This window comes from Epinephelus fuscoguttatus, linkage group LG7, assembly GCF_011397635.1.
Source record: "Epinephelus fuscoguttatus linkage group LG7, E.fuscoguttatus.final_Chr_v1".
NCBI lineage: Eukaryota > Metazoa > Chordata > Actinopteri > Perciformes > Serranidae > Epinephelus > Epinephelus fuscoguttatus.
The window spans coordinates 3275948-3302695 of NC_064758.1; the positions used below are offsets into that span (position 1 = coordinate 3275948).

Consider the following 26748-nt stretch of genomic DNA (forward strand, 5'->3'; position numbering starts at 1 on the left):
TTGATGTGGAACAGGCTCAAGCCATCCGGATTTGTAGTAGAGCATTTAGATAGATAGATAGATAGATAGATAGATAGATAGATAGATAGATATACTTTATTTAATCCCCGGGGGGAAATTTAAAATGTCCTCAGCAACAGGAGCAAGAACGACAAAAAACAAAACACAAATCACAGCACACATACTGACACAAGAAAAATCCTGAAAGTACATAAGACCACAAGGTGTGAATCAAAGGTATAAAAAGGTGTATAAAAACAGTACAATAAATATCAATAAATAAAAACAATAAAACATCACTGATATCTATGTTACAAGTAGAAATGTGGGAAAGCTGCTACAAATGAGGAGAGTCAAGTTTATGTTGACATATTGGATTAATCTGCAAGGGCAGAGCAGGTTACACCTTACTTAAGCCATTCTCCAAGATTGTTGGGAGCAAAAGTATTATAAAGGACTATTTATGCAAAAAACCTGGCAGGGATATTGGATCTTCAGTGACACAGGGAGACATCTTTATAGTATTCAAAAACATGTAGGTGCTGGTAAATTACGCAGCGGGAGCCCAGAGGAAGAGATGATCATTACCCATCTGACAATAGGACATACTGGATTAAATCACACTCTTCATAAAATAGGGCAGCATCCTACTGAACTATGTTCAAACTGTAATGAACTGGAAACAGTTAAACATGTAACTTACTAACAGACAGCAACAGATATGAAGAAGAAAGAAGGCGTTAATAACAAGACAAACTGAAGAAAAGCAAAATATTACATTAGGGAATCTACTTGGAAGGACATCAAGGAATATACATAGCCTCTATTTAACTATTTAAGAGTAACAGGAATGACAGAGGGAATTTAGCCACTGTCTTTTTGTTTGTTTCCTGCCAATCCCCTTCTTCCCACTCCAGTCCAGTAGGTGGCAGTAATGCACCTTAAAGCTGGTTTGCCAACCGTAATTAAAACTCAAAAAAGAAAGAAAAAGAAAGCCCAACATCTCAAGGAAATACCAAAGTGGCTGCTAATCCGTTGATACGACGTGCTGCAAAAACAGCTAGTTATCAAGCCTCATAAGCCTTCCCTCGCGTGAAACACACGGCGGCGCCCCCTTCACTTAGCATAGATAGCTAACGCTTATTACCAGCTATCAGTCGCGTAGTAACGTTACTAGCTAGTTAGCTTGTGGATATTTCAAAAGCCGAGGGGGCAGGATGCAAGAGGATTATTTGTGAGAAACGACCCCTATCAACGGTAAGTCGCTGACCGAAATATTTTTTTTGAAGTCTGTTCGGCGGGCTAACGTTACCGTAGTACTCTAGCTAGCTGCTTATCTCAGTTAACTTCACCGGGTGGCTAGTTAGCTTGCAATTTAGCACGCACTTGTTCCAGCCCAGTGCGTTGTCACAGCCATTAAACGTTAATAACAGGGGATAAGGACTGACGGACATAAGACTGATGTAAGAGACTTTAGCTAACGGTAGATTTGCAACATAAGGGACTTAATGTTAAACAGCTTTATGACATCCATCTTAAAAAAGCTACCTTGCGCTTATGTTAATTAACGTCAATTTAATAGACTTCAGCTGATAGTGTCTGTGTCGTTTTTCAACTTGGGTTTGTGTTACTGTTAGGTTTAGCAAGTTAAAGTTGCCCGGTTTTGAAACGAGCAAAGGAGGTCATTCAGACCTTGCCTACAGTGTTATCCTGAAACTGTGTTAAAGGTCACTGCTAACGTCAATAGCCTACGGGCGTTCATCTTAACCATTCAGGTGGACACGCTCCCAAATTCCACTACTCTATTGTAGTCCAGTAAAACAGCTGGTCAGATACATTACTCCTTTAGAGAGGATTCACAAATGATTGTACTACTAATAATAAATATTATTAATATTGTTATCTTACTGTATAATGACGAAAACTCTGTGAGTGTGTCTGTGGGTGTGTCTGTTCCATGTGTTTCTCCTCACTGACTTGGTCAATCCATGTGAAATTTGGCACAGTGGTAGAGGGTCATGGGAAGATGCAAATGAAGCAATATTACATCAATTGGCCAAAGGGGGGCACTATAGCAACCGATTGAAATTGCAGACTTTGAATGGGCATATCTCATGCCCCGTGTAGAAGCCAAAATATATTTTTGCCTGTTTCTTTACATAGGTTACATCATTGCGTTGATGATGTCATTGCGTTGACACATTGTGGGGGTGTGGTTATTTCTTTGATTTATTGTGTGTGGTGGTGGGAGTTTTGAACACAAAAGGGGACTAGAAGCTATAATATTTTTTGTTGACCGTCATTTTACCTTATCATCTCACCGTTATCATTATTATTATTCATTGAGACTCATCTAGTATTATTTTTCCCTTTGCTATAACTGCTTGTTGGCTCTTTTTTGATTTTTGGATTTTTGTTACAATAAGCACTTTAAATTGATCATGGACCCTTTAAATCTTTGGACGCGTCAAAAAAGACGAGCTTTAAGTTCCTCAGTGGATGAAGTATTAAAAGACAGCCACAACACCGTGTATGTCATAGAGACATGAAACTTTGCACAGAGATACCCATAACTTTAGGTTATATAGATATTCTGCCTTTTTGAATTTTTTGAAAAACACTTAAAATCGATCTCTTCCTAGGAAGTTTGACTGATCTGCATGAAACTTGGTGAACATAATCTAGGGACTAGGGCTGCACAATTAATCGTAATAAAATCATGATCTCGATTTATATGCATATGTGATCTAATTTTTCAATGACGGTGATTCTGCCAGCCCCACCCATGCCAGGAGTCGGGACATCATTTGCATGAAAACAAGCGCTCCCAACGACGCAGTGTTATACCATATGATGCAGAGTGACAGCCGGTTGGCAGTTTGGAAAGCAGCGAGACAGGGGGTAAACACACTGCTAACTGTAGCCTTAGTTTGTGCCTCATACAGATCTGCTGGTAAAGTTAACTTAGCGTTAGCAAGCGTGATAAAAGACGACAGAGAGGCAACGTTGTGCAAATAAATCAAAGATTTATTAATTTTCTGTAGCAGTAAACACATGGGCCGATAACAAATGTGTTAACTATGTTAAAGCTTTACAAGCTATTCAGGGCTGCCGATGATAACATTAACATGACAAACAGCAAGGCTATGGCTAACAAGTTAACGTACTGACACTCCTCTCTGAGGAATAGGGTTCACTTTGCTGCAGGGTTCACCAAGACGTTTTTTTTGTTTTTGTCTTTTAATAAATTGAACACACATTACACAGACAAGATCCTGTAGAGAATTAATACATAATACAATACAATAAACATTGTCAAATTAAATGAAGGAAGAAGATTTTTTTTAAAGGCAAATAAAATATTGGGGATTTATGTAAAAATATCCATAGAGACATATAAATAATTATATAATTAAAGATATGTAGGCTATGTGAGGTGAATACTCCTGTCAAATGCATGGTGTTGAAATGTTTAATTTTGATCTTCCTTAGTCCATTTAGACTTTATTTTATCATAACAATAACAATGAATATTATGAAATGTTCACATTGTAATTTAATTTTAATAAAATCTATCACACAGCATTTTGTGGAAAAGTCAAATTTTCAGTTTACAGTTTTAATAAACTCAGTACAGTTTTTCAACACATATTGTTTTGTCTTCATTCAATGTAGTTAGCACATATTGTTATTGCGCCATTGGTTTTGGCCTTGGTACTCGTACTCGTACTCCTCGTCCTCCGCTTATCCGGGTCCGGGTCACAGGGGCAGCAGCCTCAGCAAAGAAACCCAGACAGTCCTCTACCAAGCCACTTTCGTCAGCTCTTCCGCGGGAACCCCGAGGCGTTCCTAGGCCAGCCAGGTGATGTAGTCCCTCCAGCGTGTTCTGGGGCGGCCCCGAGGTCTCCTCCCGGTTGGACATGCCCGAAACACCTCCCAAGGGAAGCGTCCGGAAGGCATCCTTACCAGATGCCCAAACCACCTCAACTGGCTCCTCTCGATGTGGAGGAGCAGCGGCTCTACTCCGAGTCCCTCCCGGATGTCTGAGCTCCTCATCCTATCCCTAAGGCTGAGCCCAGCCACCCTGCAGAGGAAACTCATTTCGGCCGCTTGTACTCGCGATCTCATTCTTTCGGTCACTACCCAGAGCTCGTGACCATAGGTGAGGGTTGGAACGTAGATCGACCGGTAAATTGAGAGCTTCGCTTTCTGGCTAAGCTCCCTCTTCACCACAATGGACCGGTTAAGCACCTGCATCACTGCTGACGCCGCCCCAATCCGCCTGTCAATCTCCCACTTCATCCTACCCTCACTCGTGAACAAGATCCCGAGATACTTAAACTTCTCCACCTGAGGAAGGACCTCCCCCCTGACCTGGAGTGGGCAATCCACCCTTTTCTGGCTGAGGACCATGGCCTCAGACTTGGAGGTGCTGATTCTCATCCCAGCCGCTTCACACTCGGCTACAAACCGCCCCAGCGAGAGCTGGAGGTCACTGTTCGATGGAGCTAGGAGGACCACGTCCAACCCTCACCGGGAACGGGTCTGACTTATTGCCAGCCACACGAACCAGACTCATGCTCCTTCGGTACAGGGACTGGATGGCCCTTTGCAAGGGGCCACCAACCCCATACTCCCGGAGCACCCCCCACAGGATGCCCCTGGGGACACGGTCGTAAGCCTTCTCCAAATCCACAAAACACGTGGACTGGTTGGGCAAACTCCCATGCCCCCTCCAGCACCCTGGCGAGGGTAAAGAACTGGTCCACGGTTCCGCGTCCGGGACGAAAACCACATTGCTCCTCCTCAATCTGAGGTTCAACTATTGACGGAACCCTCTTCTCCAGCACCCTGGAGTAGACCTTACCGGGTAGGCTGAGGAGTGTGATCCCCCCGTAGTTGGAACACACCCTCTGGTCCCCTTTCTTGAAAATGGGGACCACCACCCCGGTCTGCCACTCCAGAGGCACTGTCCCCGATGTCTACGCAATGTTGCAGAGGCGTGTCAGCCAGGACAGCCCTACAACATCCAGAGCCTTGAGATATCCAGGACGAATCTCATCCACCCCCGGGGCTCCGCCACTTCGGAGTTGTTTCACTACCTCAGCAACTTCTGCCCCAGAAATTGGACGACCCGTCCCCGAGACCCCCGTCTCTGTTTCCTCACTGGAATACGTGTTGGTGGGATTGAGGAGCTCCTGAAAGTATTCCTTCCACCGCCCGACAATGTCCCCAGTTGACGTCAGCAGCTCCCCGCCCCCACTGTAAACAGTGTGAGCAAGTTGCCGCCTTCCCCCCCTGAGGCGCCGGACGGTTTGCCAGAACCTCTTTGGAGCTGATCGATAGTCTTCCTCCATGGCCTCACCGAACTCCTCCCACGCCTGAGTTTTTGCCTCCATGACTGCCACCGCTGTGCTCTGCTTGGCCCACTGGTACCCGTCAGCTGCTTCCGGAGACTCACAGACCAACCATGCCCTGTAGGCCTCCTTCTTCAGCCTGACGGCTCCCCTCACCTCTGGTGTCCACCAGCGGGTTCAGGGATTACCGCCGCGACTGGCCCCAGCGGCCTTGCGGCCACAGCTCGCAACCACCGCCTCGACAATGGCAGAGCGGAACAAGTCCCATTTGGACTCAATGTCCCCCTTTGCCCTCGGGACGTGGTTGAAGCTCTCCCGGAGGTGGGAGTTGAAGATCATCTGGACAGGTTCTTCCGCCAGGCATTCCCAGCAGACCCTCACTGTTCGTTTGGGCCTGCCGGGTCTGCGCGGCGTCTTCCTCCACCATCTGACCCAACTCACCACCAGGTGGTGATCAGTTGACAGCTCTGCTCCTCTCTTCACCTGAGTGTCCAGAACATATGGCCGCAGGTCAAATGATACGACTACAAAGTCAATCATTGACCTGCGACCTAGGTTGTCCTGGTGCCACGTGCACCGATGGACATCCTTATGTTTGAACGTGGTGTTAGTTATGGCCAAACTGCGACCTGCACAGAACTCCAATAACTGAACACCACTCGGGTTCAGATCGGGTATTCCATTCCTCCCAGTCACGCCCCTCCAGATCCCGCTGTCATTGCCCACGTGAGCGTTGAAGTCCCCCAGCAGAACAATGGAGTCCCAGGTCGGGGCACTGTCCAGCACCCGTCCCAGGGACTCCAAAAAAGGTGGGTACTCTGAACTGATGTTCGGTGCATAAGCACAGACAACAGTCAGGACCCGTTCCCTGACCCGAAGGCACAGGGAAGCAACCCTTTCGTCTACCGGGGTAAACCCCAACGTACAGGCAGAGAGTCTGGGGGCTATCAGAAAGCCCACCCCGGTCCTCCGCCTCTCACCCGGAGCAACTCCAGTGAAGGAGAGAGTCCAACCCCTCTCAAGGACTAGGGTTTCAGAGCCGGAACTATGTGTCGAGGTGAGGCCGACTATATCTAGCCGGTAGCGCTCAACCTCTTCCACAAGCTCCGGCTCCTTCCCCGCCAGAGAGGTGACATTCCATGTCCCAAGAGCCAACTTCTGTAACCGAGGATCGGACCGCCAAGGCCCCCGCCTTGGTCTGCTGCCCAATCCACATTGCACCGAACCTTTCTGGATCCCTCTGCGGGTGGTGGGCCTGCAGGGGGACGAGCCATTAGGGCACTCAAACTCCTCCACCACGATAAGGTGACGGTTCTCGGAGGAGGCCTTAGTGTCCCACATTTTGGCCGTGATGCCCCAATAAATTTGTATCAAAGGCCAAAGTGGCCTTGTCCTAAAAATGACTTAATTCCAGGCCTGGAATACCTACTTCAGAAAAATGTTGTTCAACATTGACATTTATTGTTAAAATTGTTCAAAAGCTGTAAAATAAGACAAGAGACTAAAGTTTATTGTTTTTACGGTCAGTGTCAGGCTGTCAGCTGTTGCATTTAAGCAAAAAACAGGAGTGTTCCCTCTCTGCTGACCAGAATTTATGTGCATTGTGTCTCTTGTATTAGGCACAATCATAGGTTTTGTTATTTCATGATATTTTTTTTTATTATTTATTTATAATTTTTGTTACTTTTCCTTTTGTATCAGGAAATAAGCACAGTAAATATTTATGTTGAAAAAAATCGTGAGAGAATCGTGATCTCAATTATAAGCCAAAAAATTGTGATTCTCATTTTTTCCAGAATCGTGCAGCCCTACTTTACACACTCTCCCATGATGGTGAACTAAAACCCTTTGGCTTGAGTACGAAACAAGACATTAGATGACATAATTTTGGGGTTTGGGAGAGACAGACCAACATTTTTCAACATTTGAACATATTTTTCGATAAAATGATTAGTCAACTAATCGAAGAAATAATCTGCAGATTAGTCGACAAAGAAAATAATCGTTAGGTGCAACCCTATCCATTATTTTGCTGCTCGTTTTTATCTGTTCTCATGTTCACTTTTCCTATTGGAATGATTAGACTAAGGATCGCTACTCTCCTAAGGGGGTGGGGCAGTGGAGAAACCCACGTAACACAGGTACAGAGGGGAATATCTGAAGTGAGCCATCTGTATTTATCAGTGGTTTCTGTTCTTATTCCCCCCTAAAAAACGGATAAAGTCAGCCGTGTGGGATCATTTTGGCTATTGCAAAATGACCAAGGGGTCATTGTTGATGACGGCTTTCCAGTTTGTAAAACATGCCGCAAAAAAGTCGCGGCCAAAGGATCAAACAAGAGCAACATGATACAACACCTGCGGGACAACCACCCGGCTTTACATTCACAAGTAAAGGTAAATGCACAATAACTGGGTTAAAATACGTCAATCTCAATTTATCTAATGTAACACTGAATTAAAAAATTATATGTTAGTGTGTCATTTGCAATTAATGGCGTAGTGGTATGATACGAGTTGGGCTTACGGTGCAACGCGCCAAGTTAAGGCACGTCTCAAAAACGTTTGATGGATAGTTTTGCAGTTTGTGTGTCCACACAGCGTGAGGTTGTAATGGTTGTGGGTCCGTGTAGCTCTTTGGAGTGAGACGACAGGCAGAAACTCACATCCACACAAGTGCGGGATTTCACAAATGCTCGTCGTTTATTTTTACATCAACTTAAAAACACTCCAACCTTACCAAGCCCGGTTGTACGGCTACTACAGTATATTTTCATACATGAACAAAATAGTCACCACATGTACTTATAACCATCACTGTTGTGTTGAGAGATAAAAGAAAAAGCAGGAGCACATGGAAATAAATGAAACTTAAAGATCTATAAGGAGTGTTCATGTGATTTTACACATTTATAGTGTGAAATTAATTAATGCATAATAATCGTAAGAATCGTAAAACCGTGATTATTTCTCTGACAATAATCATACCAAGAAAATCTATAATCGTGACATCCCTATTTGCAAGTGGCAAGTAGTGTTATCTAGGTATAACGCAACATGGTTCAAGATCTTCCTCGAAGCTGAGGATGACATCATTGAAATTCTAAGGATGATTACAGATGATTTTGTCTTGTCCAAGGCAAGCCTGAGCCAGTCCTAAGTATTAGCTTTGTCAAAGAGGAAAGTCTTTAGTCTGGTCTTAAATGTGGAGACGGTGTCTGCCTCCCGGACTGAAACAGCAAGATGGTTCCACAGAAGAGGAGCCTAATAGCTGAAGGCTCTGGCTCCTGTTCTACTTTTGGAGACTTAAGGAACCATGCATGACCCAGCATTCTCAGAGTGCAATGTTCTGGCAGGATAATATGACACTATGAGCCCTCTTAGATATGGCGGAGCCTGACCATTTAGAGCTTTGCAAGTGAGGAGAAGGATTTTAAATTCTGGATTTTACAGTGAGCCACTGCAGAGACACTAAAACAGGAGAAATATGATCTCGTTTCTTAGTTCCTGTCAGTACATGTACCGCCACATTCTGGATCAGCTGGAGAGTTTTTAGGGACTTAATATAGCAACTTGATTATAGGGAATTGCAGTAATCCAACCTAGAGGTAAAAAATGGGTGGACCAATTTTTCTGCATCTTTTTGAGACAGGATAGGCCTATTTTTTGCAATATTACGCAGATGAAAGAACACAGTACTTGGAATTTGTTTTATAAGGGAATTAAAAGACTCATTCTCATCAAATATTACTCTGAGGTTTCTTCCGGTAGTGGTAGAGGCCAGAGCAATGCCATCCAGAGAAACTGTATCTTCAGATAGAGAGTTTCTGAGATATTTGGGGCCAAGAGCGTAACTTCAGTTTTGTCTGAATTTAACATAAGAAAATTGGAGCTCATCCAGGTTAATTGATCTGTTTATTCTGGCTTGATCAATAAATATAACTGTATATCATCTGCACAACAATGGAGGTTTACAGAGTGATTTCTAACAATGTTACCTAAGGGAAGCATATAAACTAAGCACAAGAAGTAAGGAAATTTGTGTGTGGTAGATTATTTCTTTGTTGTAACAATGCCTCTTGCCATTCCATTGGAAAGCCTGTTTATTTCCCTTTCTTAAATGGAGCCACATTTGTAAGGAACATGCATTTGTGGGATGAGAAGCAGAGCTGAGTATGTGGGTTGTGTCCGTGAAAAATTTCTCTGGCAATGCCTTGTTTCTTTTTTTTTGTTTGTTTTTTGTTTTTTTTTGCTGTTGACTTTTGTTTGGTGTTGTTTGTTTGATTGGATGATTGAAGTCTGAAGAAACAAGACATATTGGCAATTTAACAATTTATTCATGTAACAAATAGGAGCCTCAGTAGCGTGTGTAAGAACCATACATAGTCACAACAGCCTGGCACCTCCTCCTTATGCTGGTCACCAGCCTGGTCACACACTGCTGTGGGGTGGCATCCCATTCTTCAACTAGCATTTGTCGCAAGTCAGCCAGTGTGATTGTGTTGGTCACTTTGGCATGAACAGCAAGCTGATCCCATAAGTGTTTAACAGGGTTGTGGTCAGGACTGCTGGCAGGCCATTCCATCCTCTCCACTTCCAAATTCTGGAGGTAGTCTGATAAACCCCGCTCTGTGGGGCCAAGTGTTGTTATCTTGGAGGATAGAGTTCGGTCCCATTCAGGCACCGGATTGTCAGCACCTGGGGGTACCAGAAGCTTAAAACAAGAATCAATAGCAACAACAACAAAACAACAACTGCTTGGCATTGGCAGAGAAGAATGCACAATGCATGTTCCTGACAAATGTGACACCATTTAAACGGGAAATAAACAGGCTTTCTAACGGTATAAGATTTCTTGCCAAGAAGCATTTTTACAACAAAGAAATAATCTAGCAAACACAAATGTCCTTACTTTTTGTGCTTAGTTTATGAAGTGAACAGAATCTTGTGGAGCTCTGAAACAAACCTAAGTATGCAAAGATGACAAGTGAATTTCAGACTTCAGTCAAACGCTACTGCCAGACATGCTTTTAAGGGTGTTTTTGATGTTTTTTTTCTCCTGCCTAGTGCCATGTCTTTGGTTTTTCCACGACCCAACACCAACACAGTCCACGGCAAGAAGGATAAGAGACTGATGGCGGAAGTGAATGCATCGCCACTCAAGCATTTTGTCACAGCAAAGAAGAAGATCAACGGGATCTTTGAACAGCTGGGGGCCTACATTAAGGAGAGTGCTTCATTTCTGGATGGTAACCTCCCACCTGCTATTTGCCCTCTTGCCCTTTTCACACATGCACCCCTTTATTTATGTTTTTATTAATTAAAAAATGGCATTCGTGCCTTATTTAGAGAAAGAGAGACAAGGAAGGTAGCAGTAAACAGCCCGGGCTAGACTTGAGCCTGGGGTCACTGTAGTAAGGACTCAACTTTAATTGTACGCGCCCTACCCAATTAGCTACCAGGGTGCCCCATGCACCCCTTTATGGTGATCTAGAGCCAGTTTAATTTGTTGGCCTCATACTGAATAAGGGAACACCAGAGAGAAAAGGTTGAGATACCCAGAATATAAATGTCGTCTTGTGCCGTTGGACGTCAGAAAAAAAGAGTACAGAATAAGATAACCTTCATTTATATAGAAAACCTTCACCAAGGCCACTGTTTAAAGCTAAACAAAGACTGTTAAGGTTGCTACAGTTACAACATGAAATAATATTTCAGCCTATATTTACATACACCTGGTGGCAGCGGTATTGTTCTAAAATGCATAAATAATGAAAAAAACTTAATACTAACCAAGCCATGAAATGCAGTTTGCTGTCAGTATATAGTTGTGTGACTTGTTTATGTCTTAAAGAGCTTCATCTGTGTCCTTGTCGCTGGCTCAGCAGCATGTCTGTCCATAATAAACAAAAAACATTTGACAATTCTTGGTATTTAACTTCCTGGATGTGACCGCAATGTGACAGAGCTGTATGCATTGAGAGATTTGTATGTCTTGAGTTTAGGGATGTAACAGTATGAAAATTTCATATCACAGTTATTGTGACCAAAATTATCGCGGTTATCATTATTATCGCAGTATTGTTAAAATGTGCTCAAAATGTTCAAAAAGTACTTACACACACACTGAAATCATTTAACCAAGTTTTATTTTAAACAAATAAAATAACAAGCACTGTTGGCAGAAACATTAAAATAATAAACATCAAACATACAAATGTGCATTAGAGATGGCACCTTATGGCCATAAGAGGTAACTGCACTTTGTGCAAATTGTAGGTAAGAACCAAGAATACTTACATTCAGTGCTCAAGACTAGATCTAGTCTTACAGATTTCGGAAGAACTGGTAGACAAAAGGACACTTTCACTGTTTCATGTACTGTACTTAAAAATCAAATGTGCATATAAAAGCAACAGTACCATATTAAACAAAGTAATGTGGCAGAAACATTAAAATAATACCATAGATAAATAAAATAAAAATAACTGTGCATTAAAGATGGCACCCTATGGCCATAAGAGGTAACTGCACAACCACATGTAAACAAATCCATAATGCAAAATATGTATACGAATACAAATATGTATACAAATCAAATGAACCACACTGATAGTCTGTTCTCTCTTTCATGAGAAAAAAGGTGGTGCTGACTTTGTTCACTTGAGATTAAAATGTAAAAATGTCAAAATATTTACTTTGTCTGGTTTAAGTAGTGATCTGCAAGGGGAAACAATGTGCCCGCTGGCACTGAATAATCTCTCGGGTGGCATGGTGGTTGCTGGGATGCACAAAAGCTTCCTGGCAACCCTGGCAAGGTGAGGCTGCTCTGATGCATGGCCCTTTCACCACACAAGTGGATACTCATCTGCTGGAATGGATGGCAGAGACAGGCAGATCTTGATCTCTTCTTTCACTCTGTCTTCTGTAGTGGTCAGAACCTGACCCTCTTCACCTCTCTGGTTCCTTACGGATGTAATCTTTCTCAACAATCCAGCCAGGCCTTTCCCCTCTGATGCTGCTCTGGGGGTGTTCATGGTGGAGGTGCTGCTGGTGCTTTGTGGTTCTTCCCTGACTTGTACAGGTGCCAGCTAGGGCTGTAGTCTCCTGGCTGACTAGTCGATTATTTGGTCGCTGTGCTCTTGTCCGTCCAGATTCTCATTAGTTGAATAATTGCTGTGTTACTTTCATAAGGAGAAAAGTGCCACATCAACAGCTTACCAGGATTAATCTATTATTTCCTGCAGCGGGGGGACAGGCTAAGTTACCTGTGAAAATGGGGGTGTTTTCAAGACACCCCTGTTGTTGACAGAAAGTTGAACTCGCCCACCCTCACGCTCAGCGTCGCAGTGACGCAGACCTCCTGTCTATTTCTGTAAGCTGAAACTATTTACCTCGGTGGAAACAAAGCTTGTATAAATAAACAATAAATTGTGAAGACAGTAAAGCCTCCAATAAAATAGCATTTTAAGTCGTGTGTGTGATTTATTCTTAAGGGATTTATCCTGGCTTGATATGAGCAGAAGAAATCTCCGCTCGTCGCTAGGCTAATATATACAATATAAAATGCCATAGGCCGGCGCTAATAACGTTAGCATGTTGTATTTGTTTGGAAAACGTGTCTTGTATAAGACAGTTGTTTTGTCGGTGAATCTTATGAGTTGTAATGGAGCCAAATTTTGTGCCGTTACCTTTGTTACATGTTGCTGTTGTCCCTGGTTTTATATGAGAAGAGGAAAAGATTGCTAGATGCTAGGCTAATTTATACAATGTACAATGCCATAGACTTGTGCTAATGACGTTAGAATGTTGTGCTGGGGGGGAAATGTGTCCAGATAGTGTTTGTCTCTCAGTTCTGTGATTTATAGTGAAGAATACACTGGCAGTTAAAAACACTTGGATGAATGTCATTTTGAAAGTTGCATGCACTGGTGCATGAACACAGTGAAGCCAATTTGCGTGCCTGTGTTTGAAATTGTCTCTATTATACTTGTGTTTCAAATTGTCTCTATTAAGCCATATTTATTGTGTGTCTTGAATCAACTATATAAATAAAGTTTGATTTGAACTAAACTTCACAGCACCTAACACAGTCCTCCACTGCCTACTAGTGTTTTGGATGTGTAACTGCAGAGTGACACAGGCACACCACCGCAGAAGTAAAAATAATGTGCAGATTGTTTTAATTCCCATGACTAATTGATTAGTTGAAGATTATGTGTGACTTTAGTCGACCAAGATTTTCTTTGGTTGACTACAGCCCTACACATTACTACACGTAAAATTTGAGCGGTGCATGTTCTTAACTCTACATTCACTGGAGTGAGTAATTTAGGGCAGAAAATGTTGTGCAGGGTTGCTTTCTCTCATGCATTGACCATGAGACTTGCACAATTAATATTTACACACTACACATCCATTTTTCTCACACAGTTAAAAACAAATGTATGCGCATTGCTAGATCTGGTGGTGGAAGTGCTGAGAAAGAATACACTGGCAGTTAAAAACACTTGGATGAATGTCATTTTGAAAGTTGCATGCACTGGTGCATGAACACAGGACAAAGTATTTTGAGCCCTGCTGTTGGGAGTGGTCAGAGGTGCAACAGACTTGAAACTTTTGGCTAGGTGAAAAGGCAGCTTTTCAGTCCGGTATTGTAACCCTTTAAAGTTTTTGACCACTGGTGGCTCTATAGAGTAATGATTTCAGAGGGAGTCCCTATTTTCTTTGTATCTTTACAAAGATGCACAGTCATTCAATATTCTTAGTGGTGGTTTTACCTTATTTTCTAGAGCCTGTGTTTTATTAGTTGTTTTTCAGCCTGTTGCTTTATTTTTCTATGGAAGCATTCTAGTCCCATTCAGTTTGGTACACTTTTTTTTCCATTTCCACTATGAAAAGTTGTGGATGGTACCAATGGAACCATTTCTTATGTCCCTAGTTTTGGTCACTCCTCTGTTGGGGTACCTAGCACACAGATCTGGTACTGAAAGGTGGAGCTGAGAACACTGCATCCAGTTAATTGGTTAATAGCACACGGTCAGTCTTGCTCAGGGCCGAGTTGTGGCTGGTTTTGAGGCTTATGTATGTTTATACTGTGGAGAGTTTTACATATTTTAGTAAACTGTAACTAAACAACAAAGCCTTGGTCAGACTGCAGTATGTGCAGAACTCAGCTGCAAGGGTTTTCACCCTGACCAAGCCCTGGCAGCACATCACCCCCACCCTCAAACACCTACACTGGCTTCCAGTCAAGTTCCGCATCACCTACAAACTCCTCCTCCTTGCCTATAAAGCTCGCCATGACCTTGCCCCACGGTACCTCTTGGACCTCCTCACTGATTACACCCCCTTACGGAACCTGCGGTCTGTTGACTTGGGTCTCCTCAACGTCCCTCACACCAGTAGGCGAACATTCAGGGATAGAGCCTTCAGTGTGGCAGCCCCAACCCTCTGGAACTCTCTCCCCTTGGAGATTCGCCAGGCGCCAACACTGGACATTTTTAAATCTGCACTGAAAAGACACCTGTTCACCCTGGCTTTTGATTGCTAGATTGTTATTTTTGTTGTAAAGCATCCTTGGGTCTCTTGAAAGGTGCTATATAAGCCCAAGTTATTATTATCATTCTTATTCTTATTCTTATTAAAAAATGAAAGGATGTTTTCCTGCCTCCCGCAGCAGCTGTAGTCTGAGAAAAATAATTCACTTGGCCCACTGCTGACAGCTTTTAAGGTGGACCGTTTACTTGTAATGTCACTCAATCCATGAGTTAACAATGTGAATCCATCAGCGCACCTTAAATTTCACTGTGACAACTTTGACAATTCCATTAGTTTTTATATGACATACACTTTTAGTGATGAGTGGATCTTCAAACATTTATATATATGTTAATTTTGACGGGGTTATGTGAACGGCATATATTCTAATCCTCACTTGGAGAAAAAAAAAAAGCATTGTGTGGGTTACAGCAACACCTAACCCCTAAGCTTGCTTAAGAAGGACTATATGCACAAACCTGCTATTTTTAATTATTGCATCAAGAGAGACTCTCACTACAGCCTGTTCTATTTTGTTCTGAAAATGCCGGCATGTTAAATGCTCTGTGGACGATAAATGAGGGGCAGACTTCCCTCTGTGTCACTGGTAATGAGGAAATACAGTCAGTGCAATGACAAGCAGTGAGTGACAACAACTGCGCCAAATTTAAGAGTACTGATTGCGGTGGAAATGCTAGGCTCTACCATGTCTGAAGGGTTACATTTGTTTCCAAAGGTACCATACTGAAAGTGTTTGGTGGAAGCAGGGCTTTTGTCAACACTTACACTTAATTCAGTTGATGGAGGTAACATGAACAAGAAACCTATCTATGCCCACACAAAGGCAGGGAGACAGAAGAGTGATAGCTCACTAACATACACATAAACAATGCCGCTTTCAAATGGCTTCAAAACAGCTTTAACACTGTGGTTGGGCCTAAAGGATACATTAAATGTGGCATGTTTATCTGACATGAATGGCATTAAACACACCCCTGGTAATCACAATAGTACTGCATGTAGCACCATATTTGACATCAGTCTATAAACATGCCAAATCTGATGTAGGTTGGTATAATACAGCTAGACTACAGAGGCTATTGATGGAAACTCCACATATAACCAGAGATGTTGCCCTTGCTTTGATGATCTCCACATTTAGATACTTACAAAAATGAAGAGCTGGACCCAGTCACCACAGAGGAACAGGTCCAGGAGGTCCGGGGATGCCTCGCCAAGGTGGCAGGGATTGGAGAAGTGCTCGCCCGCAGGCATATGAAGGTGGTCTTCTTCGGGAGGTATGAATATCTGTTCATTAGCATCTCTGTCTCATTTTAGGAGTTCTTTATTTAAAATATTTATTTATCAAATTCACTTGTTTTAATACAGCTACTCCTTGTTTCTTAATTGTTTGTTTATTACAGTTTTTTCTGATTGCTTTGGTGCTACCTCTGAATCTGGGGATGTCAGTTTTGGTTCATTTAACTCTCAGAAGAAAAAAAAAAATCCTCATAATGTTCTAACACTCCCTAAACAACAAAAGTGGGGAAAAAAAACAATAAACAAAATGAGGCTAGATCTCACCATCTTTGTGGGTCTGGCCAGAAGACTTTGTCCACATCACATGCAATGTTGTCTTAAAACAGCACATGTAGAAAAGCAGTTGCCAAATAGTGTAGCAATGTAGAGAACGGGTTACAGTTTAGCAAAATTGTGTTATAAAATGGCAAGACATTAGCAGAGGACATTAATTCAGTTTAGCACACTTGGTAAATACATTGGTGACAAGTGTTAATGGTTAAGATAGTGCTTTAGGAATCTGTTAGTGTGTAAGCATTCAGAAAAAACTGTACACTAGCTTAAACATCAACTAAGTGAAGCTGTGGAAAGACTGTAGGCAATGCTGACAGGTGTGGTTTATGTTTTGCAGGACTAGTAATGGGAAGAGCTCAGTGATCAACGCCATGTTGTGTGACAAGGTGCTGCCTTCTGGAATAGGACACACCACCAACTGCTTCCTGAGAGTGGAGGGCACAGATGGCAATGAGGCCTTCCTCCTCACTGAAGGCTCTGAGGAGAGGAAGAACATAAAGGTCAGCAGCGCACAGAGTACTCTGCACAACTCCAGTCTGTAAACGTGAAATGTTGGTCTTCTCTGTGTATGCAGGCCTTGATATAGCACGTGATGCACAGTTATGCACATACATTTTTAGCTGAGCACGTAATTCTCAGCTCTCCACTGGTGCACATACAGCTTCCAAGTCACACAATGACCGTAAGTAGACTTGCAACTGACACCTTTCACGCTCTCTTTTGCTGCACATCACAACACTGATAGAAGGGTTGGGTGATACAGACAGAAATTCCCATCTCGGTATTCACAGGCTGACTGCCAATATATATATCTCAGTATTTTTTGCGAAATGGGCTACATAATTTCAGTTGCAAGTTAAAGCCACGTTTGAGATGTCACAAGCACTTAAAACAGACTGTGATCAAAATAAAAGCCAAAGACAGGTTTTTTAATTTCTGTTTGAAAATATACAGCTGCATAATATGGAAATGAAAAATTATACAAAATAAATTGTAGGGCTGTACATTAACATTTTTGCACATTGCACTGAAGCTAAAGGGAATTAAAGGTTTGCAGTACAGGCCACAAAACTATAGTATGACAATAAAAGCATCAAGTAGGCCTAAATCCATTGTAGTTTGGAACAAATAAAAATCCTTGTGGGGGGCGGGGGCTATATTCAGGCTATTCGTCTCATTTTCCACATCGCATCACCAAAGAGTCAGAGGGACGGAAAGAGTGAGAAACACTTTGTCCGCATTATATCCGTCTTGTATATGAAACGTCTGTGATGCTGCTGCATTTTTTGAACAGCCTGGATGCAGGCAACAGATCTCCATATAGAGGCAACCTGTCTCCATGTCACAAAATAGACCACAACTACCAAGAAGAACGGCAATGTGCTATGATCCACCTCACACACAAACTAGCGGTACAACACTGGATTGCACATGTGCTGCTATGCAGTAATTTCATTCATCTCACAGACTGATTTAGCGTAACACGATGACGCACTGTAGACTAATGAACAGATTAAACAGAGGAGCAGCACAGTGTCTTGCCAGTAATTAATAAAACAAAATGAAATTTAAAAATTATGATTAATAATTATTATAATAAATTGGTCTCATGTAGTACACTTATTTTCATTAATGTGTTGTTCATATATCTTGCATATATTTTCATAGAAGATAATGGCGGTTTTATCAATAACTTGCATATGTGACCCAGTGACTCACATTTAATATCAACATACAGTACAGGCCAAAAGTTTGGACACACCTTCTCATTCAATGCATTTTCTTTATTTTCATGACTATTTACATTGTAGATTCTCACTGAAGGCATCAAAACTATGAATGAACACATGTGGAGTTATGTACTTAACAAAAAAAGGTGAAATAACTGAAAACATGTTTTATATTCTAGTTTCTTCAAAATAGCCACCCTTTGCTCTGATTACTGCTTTGCACACTCTTGGCATTCTCTCCATGAGCTTCGAGAGGTAGTCACCTGAAATGGTTTCCACTTCACAGGTGTGCCTTATCAGGGTTAATTAGTGGAATTTCTTGCTTTGTCAATGGGGTTGGGACCATCAGTTGTGTTGTGCAGAAGTCAGGTTAATACACAGCCGACAGCCCTATTGGACAACTGTTAAAATTCATATTATGGCAAGAACCAATCAGCTAACTAAAGAAAAACCAGTGGCCATCATTACTTTAAGAAATGAAGGTCAGTCAGTCCGGAAAATTGCAAAAACTTTAAATGTGTCCCCAAATGGAGTCGCAAAAACCATCAAGCGCTACAACAAAACTGGCACACATGAGGACCGACCCAGGAAAGGAAGACCAAGAGTCACCTCTGCTTCTGAGGATAAGTTCATCCGAGTCACCAGCCTCAGAAATCGCAAGTTAACAGCAGCTCAGATCAGAGACCAGATGAATGCCACACTGAGTTCTAGCAGCAGACCCATCTCTAGAACAACTGTTAAGAGGAGACTGCGCGAATCAGGCCTTCATGGTCAAATAGCTGCTAGGAAACCACTGCTAAGGAGAGGCAACAAGCAGAAGAGATTTGTTTGGGCCAAGAAACACAAGGAATGGACATTAGACCAGTGGAAATCTGTGCTTTGGTCTGATGAGTCCAAATTTGAGATCTTTGGTTCCAACCGCCGTGTCTTTGTGAGACGCAGAAAAGGTGAACGGATGGATTCCACATGCCTGGTTCCCACTGTGAAGCATGGAGGAGGAGGTGTGATGGCGTGGGGTGTTTTGCTGGTGACACTGTTGGGGATTTATTCAAAATTGAAGGCACACTGAACCAGCATGGCTACCACAGCATCCTGCAGCGACATGCCATCCCATCCGGTTTGCGTTTAGTTGGACGATCATTTATTTTTCAACAGGGCAATGACTCCAAACACACCTCCAGGCTGTGTAAGGGCTATTTGAGCAAGAAGGAGAGTGATGGAGTGCTGCGGCAGATGACCTGGCCTCCACAGTCACCGGACCTGAACCCAATCGAGATGGTTTGGGGTGAGCTGGACCGCAGAGTGAAGGCAAAGGGGCCAACAAGTGCTAAACACCTCTGGGAACTCCTTCAAGACTGTTGGAAAACCATTTCAGGTGACTACCTCTTGAAGCTCATGGAGAGAATGCCAAGAGTGTGCAAAGCAGTAATCAGAGCAAAGGGTGGCTATTTTGAAGAAACTAGAATATAAAACATGTTTTCAGTTATTTCACCTTTTTTTGTTAAGTACATAACTCCACATGTGTTCATTCATAGTTTTGATGCCTTCAGTGAGAATCTACAATGTAAATAGTCATGAAAATAAAGAAAACGCATTGAATGAGAAGGTGTGTCCAAACTTTTGGCCTGTACTGTATATCACAACACAGGACACACCTCTTCAGATGAGATTTTAATACTTCTTGTAGTTCATCGTTCTATTTTTCATTAAAAATTCATGTTTTTTCTGTTAACTTCCAATGTCACAATTTGTTTAATTCATATTCACAAACAGCATTATAAGCTGTTGTAATCATGAGAAATTGGTAATTGATGTGTAGAGGTCAGTATTCAAGCTGTATTAACACCCATTTGGTGTTGATGATGTGTGTGTTTTCAGACAGTGAACCAGCTGGCCCATGCTCTCCACCAGGACGAGGACTTGGATGCTGGCAGCTTGGTCTGTGTCATGTGGCCTAAAGCCAAGTGTGCTCTGCTCAGGGACGACCTGGTGTTGGTGGACAGGTCAGTTATTTGATCAACAAATTTATTACCATCACCTGTTTGTACATAAGCTTTTTTGGTGAATGGTGAATGTCAAACAAATGACTCTTACTATGTTAGTTTATGTATGCTATCATTACATGCCTTTTTTTGGGCTTATGCTATAGTGGTGGAATAAAAATGACAAACCTACAAAATGCAAGTATATTTTTGACAATTAATCACAAGTTAAAATTGATAGTAGTAGCAATATGGACATGGATGTCTTTACATGTTAACGTAAGGAATTCATTACATTAAAAGTTGTTCACCTCTTTAGAAATACAATGATGTGAACACATCACTATACTTGGCATGCATGGAGACACAGACCTCTATGTATAGACCCTTTTACTCGTAGTAAACAGTATGACCTTGTATTGGTGGTTGGGGCTTAGCTGGAGGCAAAACAATTCTCCACAGACATTAGCTAGCGCTAGCTAGTGAGGAATGTTGGCTTTTTTTAGACAATGGAGGAAGATGATGCAAGTGATGCATTCAGAAACAGTCATTCTGAATGCCGGAGCGAACTCTGGCACAAACTGGACCCGTAAATTCAGAGCGCTGTCTAAATGTACCATTAAGTTGCGTCGAGCGGAGTGAATGTGTGATTAAATTAACCGTTTGTCAATGTATATAGAAATATAATGCTCTGTTCCTTTGACCAGCAGGGCTCTCATTTTAGTGTAGAGCATCAGACTGAATTTGTGAACGCACCATGTCAGGTCACTCACTCTACGGGACCACGAGTGTTACTTGAAAAATTAAACACTGGCCGACCCGTATACTCTAACTCAGTGGACAGATGATTTGACAGGATTGCTGAAGGTGGGATGGCCGTCTTTGTGGTTGATGACTATGCCAGTCTTACAAAGGAGGACGACATTTGAACGGTTTCCTCCATTTTGTTATGGAGACATCCAATATTCCTCTTAATACCTCCCCAATTTCTGATTAGGTGGACATGATAACCCTTAATACACTTAACTTTATTCATCCCTACAACAGTAAATACTTTTTTCCTAACCTGATATAAAGTGTGCGCTGCACATGTAAACATTTTAGATGATCGCCTCCGTACAGTCCTTTCATCTTATCACATTTAACCATAGTTCTTTTTGTCCTTAGTAATGGGCAGTGGCAGCTGGTATGTGATAAAATTTAAGTTTTGTGCTATGTCTCTTTCTATTCTGCCTCCCAGTAACACAACAAGATGAAGTTTTTAGAGTCCTATGCAGCCTACTGCCCTGTGGTGGCGAGTCATGTTTTGCCTTGGGCAAATAAAATGATGTCATTGTGACATCGGCCCTAAAAGGGTCTATGCCTATGTAAGACTTCAGTTGGCTTATTTCGTTTATTTATTCCTTTTGACCCCTCCCCGGGGTATAAGGGGCAGACAACAAAAAATAACATTAACAAATCAGGACAGGCGGCAGCCAGTGCACAGCAGAATAAATAAAACAGAATTTGTGTACATACATACAGGTCAAAGCAAATCAAGAGAAACTATTCAAGATTTTCTTTAAAAGTTTCAACAAATTTGACAAGACCTTTACTTTTCGAGATGACATTAACTTTTGAAACTTATAAATATTTGGATTTGCTCTATAGAACTGTCCAACCAACTCTCTTCTCTCTTTATCAAAAAAAGAACACACAAGTACATAATGATATTCGTCTCCTCGATTGCCAGTCAAACAAATAGTACATTTCCGGGGAACATTTTCATGATCATACCTGCGCTCAGAGATAGAAAACTTATGATTTCCACACCAAAACTTAGACAAACAAACTCTTTCGGCAGGTCTTAACATAATCAGATAAGGTTCAAAAGTGAAATCAGTTTTAAACAATTTGTAACTATCACATAAAGGGTTACTTTGTAATTTCTCATGCCATCTCTGTAGTTCCATATCAGATAATCTACGTTCAATCATTAATTTTAAATATTTAGGGTTCATCCGTCCAGCGTCATGCCATAAGTACGATAAACCACCATCATCAAAAATATTTTTAACTTTGGAAATCCATTTACACTGAAAAATATTGTCATCATACAAAGTCTTGAAAACAATAAACACAGTCAAAGAGATTTTTGCTGTATTATGACTAATTAAATGTACCCAAAAGTTAATCATTCTCATGTTTACCTTTTAAATCTAAACTATTTCGACCAAACTCTCCATAAATAATACAATTTGCTGTGCGTTTATTAACATTAAGTAAACGTTTCAAGAAAGATCTGTGAAGCATTTCAATTTGGTCAAGTTTATGAAATCCCCAGACTTCACTTCCATATGAAAGAATAGGCACTATAAGCTGGTCAAATAACTCACATTGTATATCAACAGGTAACTGTAATCTAGTAACTCTGTTTTCCAAGGAGAATAAAGCTCTTTTAACTAGTTTAACTTGCTTAGCTATTGCTTTATCAAATCGTCCATTAAAATTAAATAACGTTCCAAGATAGTCATACTCAAAAGTAACTTCTAATTTATCTGAACCAAACTTAAATTCTGGGAGTATCCGTAATTTCCCCCTAGAGAAAATGACAACCTTTGTTTTGTCTGTGTTGACAGTTAAATACCAGTTTTTACAATAAGAAGCAACTGCATTTAATGCGGCCTGTAATTCTGAAGGAGTCTCTGCCAGTACAATCGTATCATCCGCATCAATCGTAAACATATAATTTCAAATATATCCCTATTTCACCTTTCATCACATTGCGGCATTCAGTTGAAAAAAGTTGAAGTCCGTTGTACCATTGACTCACATATTTTTCAAAGTCATTTAAATATAGTGCAAACAATAGTGGTGATAAATTATCCCCCTGACGCACTCCTACATTACATACAAATTGTTCAGATAAATCATAACCAGCTCTAACACAAGATTTGGCATTCTCATAAATAATATGTATCACATTTAATACTCTTCCGTTTATACCAAGCGCAGCTAATTTAAACCATAGTGATGACCTATCTACCAAATCAAACGCTTTTTTATAATCAACAAAAGCACAGTACAGTCTTTTTTTCTTATACAAGTACCATTCAACCAGTGAGTGAAGAACAAAAATATGGTCAAGGGTTGAAAAGCCTTTCCTAAACCCTGCCTGCTCTTCTCCAAGAATTCTTTCAGACTCTATATAAGCAGTTAGTCTGTAATTTATTACAGCCGTAAAAAGCTTACCAATACAACTAAGTAATACCTCTGTAATTTTCAGGATTGTCTACTGGTCCCTTGTTTTTGTATAATGGTTTTATCACTCCTAAACACCAGTCAGTGGGGACTATACCTGTTATCAGTACCAAATTAAAGAATTTAACTATAATGTTCAACACTTCCAAAGGACAGTTCTTTATATATTCATTTATAACTTCATCGATACCATTTGCTTTTTTATTTTTTAATTTTTTTACCGTTAGCTGTATTTCTTCCAAAGTAAACAAATCATTTATGTATTCATTTGTAGGAGAGGTGACTTGTCTGAGGTCAAATTGCTGGTCTTCTGGTGTACAATTATCACTCGATTTTTGGCTGAGTTTTTTTAAAATATTTAACAAAGGTTTCTATAGATACATTTCCTAATCTTCCAGATGGTTTACCTGTATTTAGAATAGACCAATATTCATTACTATTAGTGTACGAAGTTTCCTATGTAAAGAATCATAGAACTGCCTTGAACATTTCCTTATGATGGATTTATACTTTCTAGCTATACATTTTATTTCAACTTTACATTGAGCAGAGCGGTTAAATTTAAATATATTCATGGATTTAAAATATTTTCTACGGGCCTCAACACATTCAGCATTAAACCAGGGTTTTCTCTTCTGTAGTTTTTTTGACATTCTCCCAAATTTGTACAGATCCTGACCATATGCCTTACACAAACCCAAACTTTTAGCAGGATCTACTATAATGTCACATATACCTTTACTTATGTTATTTATTTCAGCCAGATTTGTATTGGAAATATTAATCGCATCAATCATTGAATCATACATTTTTATAACTTCTACATTAAAGGATTCTTGGTATGTGGCTTTTAGCTCAGATTTCCATCAGTTTAAACATTAAATGGGCCATATGTCTGTTCTCTTTTTCGGGATCATAATAAGCAGTATCTGTAAGAGTTTTCCTACTTTCTGTTTTCCCCTCCAGCCCAGGTATTGATGTTACCACAGAACTGGACAGCTGGATCGACAAGTTCTGCCTGGATGCTGATGTATTTGTTTTGGTGGCAAACTCTGAGTCTACACTGATGCAGACGGTGAGACATGACAGTGTGTGTCCACCTATATGGAGCCAGTATGTTTAAAAAGAGCAAAAGGTCTCTAAAGAATCTCTAGTTTGAGACAGAAGCTGTCAGTCAGCTCTAGGTGGGGTCATGATTTTCCAAATCCACCATTTCATTTGACTGTCAACTTAAAGGTCACGATTCAATTTAGTTTTCGATCTGCACTTTTTTTCAGCACTGACAGCAATGCCATTGATAGACTGTTGAGTCTCGATTTGTAACAAGAACTTCTTCACCAGTCAATTGGGAATAAAGAGAAGGGTTATTAGGTGGCAGGACAGATCTTTATAGCAACAGCAGGAGTTTCTTCACCTGCAAAAAGCCACCACAACCTTGCTTTACATTTCTTCACTAGCATAGCTTACAAACTGTAGTTTTTTGGTCATAACACATTTGTTGTTCACATACCAGAGATAACAAAACATTGTCACATCGCTAAATTTGGTGAAGTAGGAGGATTTTCTGGTGGGCAAATCATTGCATCCTCTTCATATATACATTTTACGCAGAATCCCACCATTTTAATTCATGCAGTGTGTCTGAAATCACATATTTCTGGACTAAACACTTAAAATTTTGAGCGCACAATTGCGCTAAGTGCGTTCATGCTGCATAGTACGGGAAAATGCAGTGTACTACTGGTGCACTCCAAGTGGTCCAAAAGTTGAGTGTAGAATGATGGACACTTCTCACTCTCAATGGTCGCCATCTCTGTGACAAAGCAAACTTCTCAACTTTTGACATGGCCACTGGGGACAACAAGGAACCTGTTAATTATACATGTTTTTTGCACAAAGTACCAATACTGTTGCCAGATAGGTACTGTAGAAATGTTTGTTGGGTCTGTAATGATTTGGTTCCGCGAACAATAATGTGAGTGCTTGCTAGCTAACCTGCTCCCAGCTACGGCAGCACATTTTAATCAGTATTGATGTTGTGGTGTAACTCTGGTTTATGTATGGGTGGAGATAGCAGTCAAATGTTAGGGATAATGCTCCACTGTCTGTTTGCAATTTGCCATTTAAAAAGGAGACGAAGAAGAAGAATAGCTGGTTTACCAAAAAAGTATACTAACAGAAGTATGCGATTTGAGACACACTCATGGTTGTGTGATTTTTCAGAACGGTTGTAAATAATGTCTTCCTGCAGGAGAAGTCCTTCTTTCACAAAGTCAATGAGCGGCTCTCCAGTCCCAATATTTTCATCCTCAACAACCGCTGGGACGCATCAGCCTCAGAACCTGAATACATGGAAGAGGTTGGTCAGCTCCACTTTGGAAAAAAACATTTACATCTGTAAACATACACGAAACTGGGTCCTCCCCCAGAAAATTTTGGATGTGGTAGATGTGATTTCCTGCATTCTGTTGGGTTTAGGAGTAGCATTCTGGAGATGGGCAATACTAGGGATGCACTGAAATGAAAATTTGTGGCCGAAGCCGAATAATATTAAACGCTTGGCCGAATACCGAGTACCGAATACTGAATATTGTTGTTTAGTTTTTCATTAGTTTTTGCAGATGAACCCCCTCCAGATTAGTGTTGTCATGGTACCAAAATTGGGACCCACAGTACGATACCAGTGAAAATATCATGGTTCTGAGTAGTATCACGATACCACAGCGAAAATGAGGCAGATGTGCCTTTTGTCATTTATAAAAAAGATAAATCCCTTTTCTATAATACATCAATGATATTTCAATGGAATAAATTACTTACTGACTTATTCATACTTCAAAAACAGCATCAATCAGTGATGAACATAGGGGAGATCAAAATAAAATAAATAAAGAAAATAAGAATCAACCAGCCACCCTCCTCCCCTGACAAGTCCCTTCATAAGTAAAGAACAGTCCCTAAAGTGCGGTGAGGTTTGTGGGCCGTAAACGGCTCGTTTCTCCTCTGACACGTCACATACCTGTGTTCAGCTGGCTCAGCTGTTCAGGTACTTTTGGGCAGTCATGACGCCAAGAAGAGGATATTATTGGAGCCGACTTCCCGTTGTCGGTAAGTCGATGGCCGCCGTATTTGACAGGAATGCATTACTGTCTGTGTCTGTGACCCCCGTTCAACCCACAATCGATGGGATTCGCCGTCTGTTTCTGCTGCTGGTTGAAATCTGTAGGCTGCTCGCACAGCGTGTTGAATGATTTAAGCCTATTTTGCTCGCTCAAAACTATTTTTAGTCGCAAATGCGAGTGCCGTG

At 41.3% G+C, this 26748-nt stretch overlaps 1 protein-coding gene across 1 annotated transcript in view; it reads left to right on the forward strand.

The window, feature by feature from the left end:
* The first annotated feature begins 959 nt into the window (after window positions 1-959).
* mfn2 (mitofusin 2) overlaps window positions 960-26748 on the forward strand; it is a 72110-nt gene continuing 46321 nt past the window's right edge. The window contains exons 1-7 of the mRNA XM_049581660.1: window positions 960-1257; window positions 10424-10605; window positions 16059-16194; window positions 16827-16989; window positions 20098-20222; window positions 24408-24516; window positions 25693-25800. Of these exons, the coding sequence (XP_049437617.1) occupies window positions 10428-10605; window positions 16059-16194; window positions 16827-16989; window positions 20098-20222; window positions 24408-24516; window positions 25693-25800 (819 nt within the window). The 5' untranslated portion in view covers window positions 960-1257; window positions 10424-10427. The remainder of the gene's footprint in view (window positions 1258-10423; window positions 10606-16058; window positions 16195-16826; window positions 16990-20097; window positions 20223-24407; window positions 24517-25692; window positions 25801-26748) is intronic.